The sequence below is a fragment of the Echeneis naucrates genome, chromosome 1, assembly GCF_900963305.1.
Source record: "Echeneis naucrates chromosome 1, fEcheNa1.1, whole genome shotgun sequence".
NCBI lineage: Eukaryota > Metazoa > Chordata > Actinopteri > Carangiformes > Echeneidae > Echeneis > Echeneis naucrates.
The window spans coordinates 22,344,891-22,357,035 of NC_042511.1; the positions used below are offsets into that span (position 1 = coordinate 22,344,891).

General features: G+C 38.4%; 1 protein-coding gene across 1 annotated transcript; it reads left to right on the top strand.

The window, feature by feature from the left end:
• The first annotated feature begins 1,221 nt into the window (after nucleotides 1-1,221).
• tapt1b (transmembrane anterior posterior transformation 1b) lies at nucleotides 1,222-11,652 on the top strand. Its single transcript, XM_029502430.1, has 14 exons — nucleotides 1,222-1,412; nucleotides 4,609-4,739; nucleotides 4,842-4,960; nucleotides 5,699-5,861; nucleotides 5,955-6,090; nucleotides 6,404-6,501; nucleotides 6,587-6,656; nucleotides 6,838-6,918; nucleotides 7,138-7,247; nucleotides 8,330-8,389; nucleotides 8,534-8,602; nucleotides 8,700-8,776; nucleotides 8,875-9,047; nucleotides 9,381-11,652. Exons 1-14 carry the CDS (start codon nucleotides 1,241-1,243, stop codon nucleotides 9,632-9,634), a joined length of 1,713 nt encoding a protein of 570 aa, XP_029358290.1. The 5' UTR covers nucleotides 1,222-1,240; the 3' UTR covers nucleotides 9,635-11,652.
• Nucleotides 11,653-12,145: the final 493 nt, after the last annotated feature.

Sequence of the window (12,145 nt, forward strand, 5' to 3'; positions counted from 1 at the left end):
TGTTGTGGGATAAGTGATCAGCTGGGACAGATTTAATTCCAGACTTAGCTCTTTTAACTTAGCAGAGCATGGCGATAACCAGTTCAAGTTCAGGTCGCCTCAGGTGGTCAACTCAGAGGTGATGTAGTTTGACAGGATTTAAAATAACTCATCAAGGGCTGAGTTTTAGGCAGAGGGAGGACGATAAACCCTACTAATTATGATACAAGTGGCACCACCAACACAGACATCCAATACAATACATTCAAAGAGTTTGAGTGCAGAGGTAGACAAAATTACATGTGTAGCCAAATGTTCTTTAACATGAACTATAATTCCACCCCCTATATACTCCCCCAGATATCGTCTGTTATTTGAACATTCATCAGTATGATATTATCAGGATCTGACACTGAACGTATCTATCTACCTTTATAGATAGATTTTATCCAAACGGCTTCACTTGCAATGAGTATCATTTGAAGACTTTCAAGATGAAAATATTTCAAAATCTTTTCCGTCCATTATACCTGTTGGGAGTGACGGTGGCATGACACATTTGTTCAATCGGTCCAAAGACTCAACACTCACGTTTAGACTCTTCCCAGTTTGACAAATGGTCTGAGCTAATATCAGAATTTATAAATGTGCAATTCAATATAGAAAAAGAAACTTAAAGTGGCTCTTGATCTTAAGAATGAAGTCTGTGTCATAATCTACTTAATGAAAATGAGATTAAATAGCACAGGTTAATATGCATCTTGTAGGATACACGTGTCATCAGTTTGATCTACTAAGCGATTACTTGCCAAAAGCAGCTAAAACGACCGGATCTCATTAAAGTTTAAAATTTAATTAAATAGTCAGTAGTGTCTAACTCATCTCATTACCCCTCAGGATCGCAGGATCCAATAGAAATACAATCAATCACATTCACTTTCGTTGTCAGCAAGGAACCTAAACGCGCCCGGCTTTGGAAGATGGGAGACAACCGAAACTTGTTGCTCTTACTATTATTATAACTACAACTACATCTACTATACCTAAAATAATAATTATTACATAATACCACTTGAAAACAATTCATCACACGAAATAAACCAGTTATTAATGAATTAATCGCTCAGCATCAAGGTAAAACGTGACTGAGCTTTATGGCGACACGTGCTGGCGACTCGGTGGCACGACGTGGCGTGTTGACGTCACTGCGCATGACGCAGTTGTCAGTTTCCCAGGCAGCGGCCGAGACCGTTTGACGAAGATGGCGGACTCGCTGTCGGCAGGTCTGGGAGAGGAGAAGGAGAAGGAGGACAGGGAGCGGGACCGAAAGGCCACAAAAGCTGAGAGGAATAAGGAGAAGGACGGTGTCACGGAAATGCTGGGTTTTAACGATAAAAATGGCGGCAGCAGGGGCAAGAAACGCAACCTGTCAGGTGAGAGCTAGCCACGGAGCTCCAGTTTGACAGCGCTAAGCTAGCTGCTGTGTTGATTGTTTTGTTTTATCAACATTCGCTCTGAGCCCAAAAACTGTGGACAGATAAAAACACGAATTCTAAGTCTGTGGTAATAATAACATGTCGTGAGCATACAGTTGACCTCCCTGTCAGCGGAGTCTCTGTGGGCGCTGCTCAGGGTTGCCAGATTTGTCTGCCAAAAGTAGCTCAACTCCAAAAGCCACCTACTCGCCCTAAAAGTCATCCAGTCTTTGATTTTTTATCATGAATTGGACATCTGTATACACATGTGTACACATTTTAGACGTTAAAACTTTATAGTTATAGTTCAGCTTGCAATGCACTTGCAACAGCGCCATATTAGCCCATATGTATTTACATTTTGGAAAATTAAGTACGCCGAACTTAGCAGTCCCTGATTACTTTGTACCATTAGATGTACCGACGGCTGTCAATGCATAACTTTGATATCGAGAAAAAATGATAATTCACAAGCAAGTTCCACAGATAACACTGCTTATAGCACTTTCCCTGTGATTTCTAAGCAGATTGGTCTATGAGACATCTATTGCAGTATTCATCGGGCTCAATCATACCTAAATCACACAGACTATAAAAGTAACTAAATCACGGAAAAGGATCGACTCACTGTTGATTTGGGCGAGTTATGAGTCGATTTTTACGTGCACGTTTGACAGCGTCTAAAACTACTTTTGCTACTTTGCTGTTGCAAATGTCGATCACGTTGATAAGCTTTACAACACGAAACAACCATCTCTTAGTTGCATGCACCCGTTTTATTCATGCCACACAACATGATGGTTTCTCCCGGAAAACCGCACACACTGGCAACGCCGGCGGAGCACCCAGTTCTCACTTATGTCGAGAAGTAGCCCCAGATCATTTCCCCCAAACGCTGAACTGAATTAAATGATCTTTATTTGGCAAATGGAAGTTATGTGCAACTTTTTTTTAATTGTATAGAACTGATTTCCTTTACATTTCTAAATTGTTCTACACTACACCCATATTTGACTGTATTTCAGTGATAAACTAGGATCGATTATTTTTTTCTCCACTGGGTTTATGTGACAGTTCAGTTGTTCTTTACCTATCACTTAATTTTTTTATCATATTAAAATAAAAGAAGCTAATTATATGTTAGGGTAGATTCTAATTTAGAAAACATGACCACCTTTGAAATACCCACAAAGTGTTGTATATCAAAATATATTCATGTGGAGGTATTTTGCATATTTAAATTGTTTGTACCGTGTATTTAAATGTAGTATGTCCACAACTTCACTGCACTATAAGCCCGCTCAGATGGTTCAAACTATTAATTACTTACTATATTAGGATTTACAAAAATTTCATAAAATCCACTTAAGGTTGTTTAATTCCAGAAACATCTACAATGGTTTACGTTGAATAACAGTAGTTATCCACATTCTTGCAACAAAATCAAAGCTTAAAGAAGAGTTCAGAAGTTGAAAGCTGATTTTTGAAGTAAAGTCAAACATAGGGGACAGTTTGCTGTGCAAGGAGTTCTCTAACTTTGATAATTTAAGTATGTTTTTGCTTAGATCACATTTTTACACAGTAGTTCCTGTGACTGATAATTTGACTTTGATATGTAAAATGTTGCAGTACTTCTAATATTCAGTGATATTTCAGAAAATATAAAATTTCCAAACTTTTTTTTATGTCAATATTGCAGTACCCACTAGGGATGAAACAGTACAATTTGCACACAGTTTTTGGGCCATGGTAACGGTACGGTTTCAATATGTTAATATAAAACTATGAATTAGAAAAGGCTATATATTGCATGCAAAAATAATTAAAAGCAAGCACAGATATAGTCAAACCACTTTATTATAAACATGTAACATCCTTCCATAAAAAAACAGAGCAGTATCCAATAAAAATAAACATCAAACGTTATTGTAGCCACCATAATTAGAAACTACTTAACTGTTACAAATAGAATATCAGAGCACAGATGTAGTCAAACCACAAAATGTATCATTAAAAAGGGAGCACCTATCTTACTTGCTCTTTATCAGAAAAGCAATATCAAATATAAAGTGTAGTCTCTAAAAGAAATAAACAAAAAGTTAACCCACTCATAGAAACTAATTAACTGCTACAAATACAATCAACGATCAACAAATGTGAACATGACATAAAGTTCAGCATCAATTCAAAATAGTTAAACAACAAACCTTATGACAACCTGCACACTTGGTGGCAGTACTTGCCTAGGCCTTGCTTGTATTACCTACAGAGTATCCAATAGCTGCAAAGCAATACTTGCACACTGTGTTTTGTTTGTTGACTGTCATGTTTCTGTAGTCAACACTAAATCCAAAATGATCCCACACTGTGGACTTGTAAGAGGACGGTGCCTCTCCAAATGTCCCATTCGCTCTCCATGTTTGCTCAAGGTTTACTCCACTCTTTTTTCCAACATTAGCATGCCTAGCACTGATTGGTGCCTGGGAAATTCAGGGTCTTCTGATTGGCTCTGAAGGCAGCATGAACAGAGCAGTACTGCTCTCTCTACTGTGTCTGCTCTTAGTGTATCAAATCTCACAGCATGTTTCTTCAAAGTTTCTTTTGTTGTTGTTTTTTTTTTTTTTTGTCATCCTGATTTTGGTGTGCAAGAACTTGATTGACCTGCCCATACTGCTTAAAACTTTGGAACAGGTGTATGAGCCAGCCTTATCACCAAACGTTGGTGACCTACTTCACTAATGCTCTTCAGGCCAAATGGAGCAAATTACTGTTGCCAGGTTCCAAATTGCAGTTGTAAACATTCCCATAGTGGAGTCGAGCTTTTATAGCAGCAGATTAGTGCACGTGGTTTTGATTTTAGTCTGGCTAAAAATATATTTTAAATTGGAGGATATACATTTCAAATTTCTCACTTGATTAATACCTTAGGACTTATCTTTGTTTACAGTGTAAATTTCCAAGCAGGAAGCAACTTTTAACCACCAAATCACCAAAGCTGGTTATATTAAATAAATGGTGCAGTTCCTCTACTTTAGACAAGCGGCAAGCTTAAAGAAGAGTAACTACTCTCAGTTATGGAGGTTTGTCAAATAATGATTTATTTGGTTTATAAGAAACTTTTTGTTACTTTTTCTCTATCTCCTTGTACACATAGACCTATCTCTGGTCAGATTTATTACGACTGAGCTTACCAGAGGCTATTTCCTGGAACACAATGAGGCCAAATACACAGAGCGCAGAGAGAGGGTCTACACTTGCCTTCGCATTCCCAAGGAGCTGGAGAAGGTAAACAAACAAAATATTTACTTCAAAAAATTATGTTTTGTTTTATTATATTTTATACATACCCAAAAATAAAAGCATTCTGCTCTCCTTATTTTGCTGTAGTTGATGACATTCGGATTTTTCCTGTGCCTGGATGCCTTTCTCTACGTGTTCACACTGTTGCCCCTCAGAGTCATATTGGCTCTTCTGCGACTCCTCACATTACCATGCTGTGGCCTCAGGTAAAGTTCACACGTGCAGGTTTTAAGGTGTTTCCTTAATAAAGGTTTGGTCACATTGCTGAACAACATAAGCTTCATTCTAAAAATTGGCATTATACAAGCATCAAATGAATACCTCTCAGACACAATGATAAAACAAACCCTGTCATGCTTTTGAGATGACTGTGTTGTATAAATATAGAACACTAACCGAATGTCAACAGTAGCTTGTACAGTTGTATAGTTCACTGTTGAAATGTTGAAATAATGAAATGAAAAGTAATTATTAAATTACTAAAATTTTCAGTCAGTTTGGACACACTTTCTTATTCATTTGAATGAGAAGGTGTGTCCAGACTTTTGGCCTGTACTGTATTTCATTTAAATCTTGTTACAGAGGATCAGACAAAACAAACTATTTTAAAATATCTGCTATGCTGCAAAGTTGTGATGAGTTTACAAGCCCAAACCGTCAAAAATTATTGACACAGTAATTAATGAATGAATAGTCATTTTCAACTTCAGCCCTTGTCCAAACTGATAAATATATGCAGATTTGTGTCTTCTAACATACAGTAGATGTACTGTATACATCAAAAGCAATCATTATATTATTGTTCTTGCCCTCTAGGGTGCAGTAGAGCTGTGTCTGACTGCTCAGACAAATGGATAATGAAATTCTGCATCTTTTCCTCTCCGCTGTTTCTGTGAATATTCTCCTTATCAGTAATTTTTTGTGTGTGTGTGTGTGTGTTTTAGTGGTTCCCGTCTGCTCCAGCCAGCACAGGTGTGTGATGTGCTGAAAGGCTTCATAATGGTGTTGTGTTACTCAATGATGAGCTACGTGGATTATGCCATGATGTACCACCTCATCAGGGGACAGTCTGTCATCAAATTGTACATCATCTACAACATGTTAGAGGTGCATTCAGAGCATTTTTCCAAATGTTTATAACTCTGATTTCACTGTCACCACCTACTCACTCACCCTCACACTGTGTCCTTGTGATGTCAGGTCGCAGACCGCCTATTCTCATCATTTGGCCAGGACATCCTGGACGCTCTGTACTGGACGGCAACTGAACCAAAGGAGAAGAAGAGAGCACATATAGGCGTTATTCCTCACTTCTTCATGGCTGTCCTCTATGTCTGTATCCTCACTGAAAATGAACTATGGTTGTGCGATTGTGCGTTTCTATACATGAGTTGACAAAAGGATAATAGAAAAAGGCAGTAGAGAATAGAAAAGTTACTCTTTAAACAAAACAATCAGTTGTACATGACCACACAAATCACATAATTAAAAGATCAATAATAAAATGATGAGCACTGCAACTTTACAAATCTTTACTTCAAACTACTAGAGCATAATATTAGATGGACTTCAAAATGGACAAAAAACTGCACTATGCTATTTACTGTGGTCCTCTGTCTGTTTCTTTTCCTTAACATGTCTGTATTTAGTTCTACATGCCATCCTCATTATGGTTCAAGCCACGACTCTCAACGTGGCCTTCAACTCCCACAATAAGTCTCTGCTCACCATCATGATGTCAAACAATGTGAGTGAAACACAAAGCCTCATTAACTCAGAATAAAGCGTGTAGAGCATTAATTCAGTAATGATATTATCTTGTTTTCTTGCAGTTTGTGGAGATCAAAGGAAGCGTTTTTAAGAAGTTTGAAAAGAACAACCTTTTCCAGATGTCAAACAGTGGTAAGTGGTGAATGATATGTAAAAAGTGAAATATGTGCCTCCTAAATCAGCACTTTCTGAACATTTTGTATCTCAGCCTTTGAACTTAGTGATTCAGTTCAAGGTAAATTTATGGAATCAAACTCAGCCCCACTGAGTACAAAGTAGGTTAATCCAGGATTGATTTGTTTGTGTCCCACAGACATAAAAGAGAGGTTCACCAACTACATCCTCCTGCTCATCGTCTGTCTGAGAAACATGGAGCAGTTTTCATGGAACCCTGGTAACTAACACAGTGATGTTGGGAAAAACTGAAATCTACACAGCCTGTTCATCTATATTATGATATTATATGTGGAAATGAACACCATTCTGTGCCTCATAAGTCCATTCTCAGTTATTCTCAGTGTCATTCAACACACCACTTTCCCAGATTCACTTGTATCTACTTTGAAATGCAGAGTATTGACACTAATCACTTTGTGTCTGTATTTGTTTTCAGACCATCTGTGGGTGCTGTTTCCTGATGTACTTATGGTGATTGCCTCAGAAGTTGCTGTGGACATTGTCAAACACGCTTTTATCACGAAATTCAACGACATCAGTGCTGATGTGAGGACTTACAGTACACAAAGAGAAGAGTTAAATTTGGCAAAATTATTTATTTATTTATTTTTTGTTCAGTTCCAGTGGCTTGTCATCCACAAATGGAAGTTTCCTCCATTTATGAGTTTAATACAATTCTTTTCTAAATTCAAGACTTTAATACTACTAGTACTAGTAAAAGAATAAATTGCCGTTCAATTTTCATGTGAATTGTTTTATAAATGCTCAGGACAGTTTTGATGAAGAAGAAATTATTTTATTACATTTCAAAATGTTGAGTCTGTCTGTGGCTATGTGCTCAAAACATGTGGAGTAGAGTACAAGAACAGTTTAATTAATAATAGTCTACAGGAACTGTGCTGGTGAAACACCATGAGCCTCAGTAAAGTCACTAAATTAGTAGTCAGGAAAGCAGGACCTTTATTTCCATGCTGCACCAACTGGTCACAGAGGCTTAGTTTTTTACTTCATCATCTACAATGGCACTGGTTTTTAATTTGGCATGTGGACCTTGAGGTAGGATTATCTGCTGCTACTTGAAATCAAGAGTCAAGCTCAACAGACTTTCTCCCTCTTCTGTCCTAGTCCAAAATCCTACCCTTTGATATTTTTGTGTTTTACAAATAAGTTGTTTGTTTTTCTCTCTCTTTCACACAGTCTCACACACCATCCCACTCATACCAGATACTCTGTAGTACCAGGAAGAAACTTTCAGTCTGCTGAGCATTCTTCTGGATCTGTGCCAACCTAGTTCTCTTCTCCCCTTCTTTTTTTTACTCTTCTTGTGTTCTCATCCTCTTTGGTTTCCTTCAAGGAGTTGTAACCAAGGTTATGTAACGAAAACCAAGTACACAGGAAGGGATTAACCCCTTTATCTCCAGACTGTCAAACCCAATCACACAAACTTCACTCACTTGTAGATGGTGCTCGTTCTCATTTAATCTCATGTGTGCACATCTTTTTCATTTCTTTTTACAGTGCAAGCGTTTCGTTTTATATGCCAATAGTTTCTGCTCATTACTTTTAAATCACTAACTGTATAATTGTTCGATGGCTAAATAGTGATGTGTTACTCGGTTATCTTCCAGGTATACGGCGAATACAGAGCCAGCCTTGCTTTTGACCTTGTCAGCAGTCGACAGAAAAATGTGAGAAAACCAAACATGAACAACACTTTTTTTTTTCTCCACCAACTCTTGTGCAAGATTCGGGCAAATTTTTGTAGTAGTACCAAATTTGAGTCGTACTTCTCTTTGATTCTCTTGGTGATAATGGGTTACTTGTGTCCCCAGGCTTACACAGACTACAGTGACTCAGTTTCCAGGAGAATGGGCTTCATCCCCCTTCCTTTAGCTCTGCTGGTTAGTGACGCTTTATGAATATGTCCATTGCTATTGGCTATAATGTTCAGTGCATATGGTGTAAATTCAACATTTTGTCTTGTGCTTCTTTGTTCAGTTGATCAGAGTGGTGACCAGCTCAGTGAAAATCCAGGGTTCACTCTCCTTTATGTGTGTGCTGCTGTTTTACATGGGGTAAATAAGTTGTCTTCCAAGTCTTAGGTTTCATTACTTCATTTCTCAGGGTTTTTATCATATTCACTCCCACTTTTCCTCTGTGTGTTCATGAACAGGATGATCACATTAAAGGTACTTAACAGCATTGTTCTGCTGGGGACCTCCTGTGTGTTTGTCAAAGAGGCCAACATGGAAGAAAAGCTTTTCGACCCTCCACCTTCTGCCGTCTCCAGCCGTGCAAACTCTAGAGCTCACCGAACCAAACATGTTCATACTTCATCTCAACAAGGTAGCACCCAGAGTGTACCCTTCTGTCTTTATTGCTGAATTCCAAAATGTCTGAAATATTCAAATATTCAACTATTCACATTCACAGCTCAGTCAAATAGTTGTTCCAGTGTATTACTGTCTTTCACACTGTCATACTATACCAAAATATTGCAGTTATTTTCAACCTTTTAAATGAGATTTCAATTTTATACATTATCATGCCAGTCACAGATGGTTTCTTCCACGATGAAGTCAAAAACTGGAAGCAACAAAAAATTTGATTTCATTTAAATTTTAAGTTACTCTTTAAGCTGCTTGTCTGATTAATTTTAACTGCCTGTCTTTCAAACAGAGCCTGTAGCAGACAAAGGAGGAGTATTGCAGGTGTCAGACAATTCTCAGCCTACCATCATCACAGAGAGCTCTGCTCCCGCATTTCCCAAGAGTGACTCGGACACATTCCTCACAACGCCTGATGAAGAGGATGATGACAAAATTATCAACGCTAATACAGGGCTGGAAGGAGACAGTCTCAAAAACAGAACACCCAAGAAAGACCTGCTGGAGATAGACCGCTTCACTATCTGTGGCAACCGAATTGATTAAACGCCATAAGAACAACCAGTCCATGTCCTGGAAACACCGCAAGGTTCAGGGATCAGACACGGGTCATGGAGCATGCTCAGACCGGACTTAATCTTGTGCATCTGACCCCTGGAGTATTTATTTATTTATTACCACAAAACCAGCCAAGGCATAAAGCTGTTACTACAAGCATCAGAGGTTGCTTTAGATGTTTCCTGCTGGTCTGGTCCACTTCCAGCTAATCAGGTAGAGTCTGATGATTGTCTGCTGTTGACATGGCCACCTCTGTTGTTTAAAGCAATGCAGGAAAGTGGTTGTGGCTGGAGTGGAGCACAAAGAGAGAAACAAAAATACGTAAGTGTAAATGTGTGCGATCATAGGATCATAACAGCTGGACTGTGCAAGTGGGTGTTCAAAAGCACAATTATATGTACAGCGAGGAGTTTTTTGACAGAACAAAAACGTGTCCATTTTTAGATTTTTTGGACTTGGACTTTTTTTCAAAAATTGACAGCCAGTAGCAGGTTAAAGACTCACTATCACAAAGACATTATCGTAATATCAAAGTCATTCTGCAGACACATACACCGATACAAATGTAAAAGAGATCATTTTTTAATTAGTCTACTGTGATGTACTAAGATGTCTATAACTGAAATCCATAAACATGTCAGCAGTGACATCACGTGCAGTCTGACATGGGAGCATTTTCTTTGGGTTGCACAGTTTGGACTTTGGACACAGTTTGGACACAGATTAAAAAAAAAATAAGATTTTAGGATCATGCTATTTGTGTTGATATTTGAAGCAGTGAGACAAGACGGTGTCTGTTTGTGGAAGTGCTGGTATTATTTTGAAGTGACCTCCAAGCCAAACAGGTTTGGCAAATATTTCTTTATGTTTTTGTTTTAATTAATATGGTTTATGTCTACATTCATCACTCAGCATGCAGCCTTGTATAATCATCACAACATTTTTATATTGGTAACTCTGATCTTAAATGTCTCAGTGAAGTACCGCTGTGTGCTTACACTCATTTTAAATTCATGGTGTGTGACACCAGCATCAGTTTAACATGTTTTCCTGTTCATCATTATCTTGACAGTGATAAAATAATTAAGAGCTATGTATGCACATATGAAATGCAATGAATACAACAAGGAGGGAAAATCATTTTGGTCCCTCACTGTTGTCGGCATTGTTTGGTGTCAACTGGTGGCTGTGAGTGTTAGACACTTTTTGCAAAGGCTTACTAAGCAGTCCTGGATGCTCTGAAAGCTTGAGGTACTGTTTAATTGGTGAAGTGTATCATACAACTCTAGCTCTGAAGTGCCAGGATTTGCATGTCCAAAAGCTAAATCCAATGAAACTCTTAATTTTCCTTATCATGTATAATCATTACACGCAAGCAATGATGCGAAGCAGCTGGCTTTTTTGATATATACATTGTGATCTCTAAAACAACCTCTAGCCCTTTAAACAGCACTTACTGCTTTTCTGATTATATTTCCAGAATAATCAAAGATGTTTCACACAAGCTTAATGAAAATGTTAGATGCCCAGTGATAAATAATTGTTTCATTGACTGAAATATAGGTTTTGTCAATAGAGTAATACTATTTGTCTATATTGCTGTTACTTTATATAGGTTTTCATACAAAATACTTGCATTAATTAGTAATTTGTGATTGCCTGGAGAGAAACTAAAGTTGCACCCTGGTAAATAGGCCACATGTCTATAGTGACGTGTAAATCAAAAACTTTTGACTGGGAAGCAAAGCTGGAAGTTGTGACTGTGATGTAGTGATTGTACATGAGGGGCACAGAGCTGGTTTAAGGTGAACCTCACTAGGGGAGGGCAGTCAATGCAGTGAAAAGACTGCATACTCGCAAGTGAAAGATACATAATCTGGATGTATCAGTCTGTGAAGTGTGTGTGTGTGTGTGTGAGTGTGTGTGTGTGTGTGAGTGTGTGTGTGTGAGTGTGTGTGTGTGTGTGTGAGTGTGTGAGTGAGTGTGTGTGTGAGTGTGTGTGTGTGTGTGAGTGTGTGAGTGTGTGAGTGAGTGTGTGTGAGTGTGTGAGTGAGTGAGTGAGTGAGTGTGTGTGTGTGTGAGTGAGTGACTGTGTGTGTGTGTGTGAGTGTGTGTGTGTGTGTGTGTGTGTGTGTGTGTGTGTGTGTGAGAGAGAAATTGCAGTGATAATTCTCACTACTTCTGTATGATTCAGATATTTGGTGTTTTTAATTTTCATGTACAACCCATCCGTGTAAAGCATCTCCTTACATGGTAAAAGGAGAATAAAACACAATTTTGTTTTCTAATTCTTTCTGGTGTGATTTAAATGTTTAGCGTTGTGTGTGTGTCAAGGCACGGGGAAACAGTAATGAGTGTTTCGGTGAAAGGAGTCAGGCTCTGTTTACAGAGGAAACACTGCTGTCCACTGTTCCCCCTGAATGGGCCTTTGGAGGGGGGTGCCTGTCATCCACACACACGAGGGGGGGGGACTTTTATCTGCTACATTATCCACCTCTG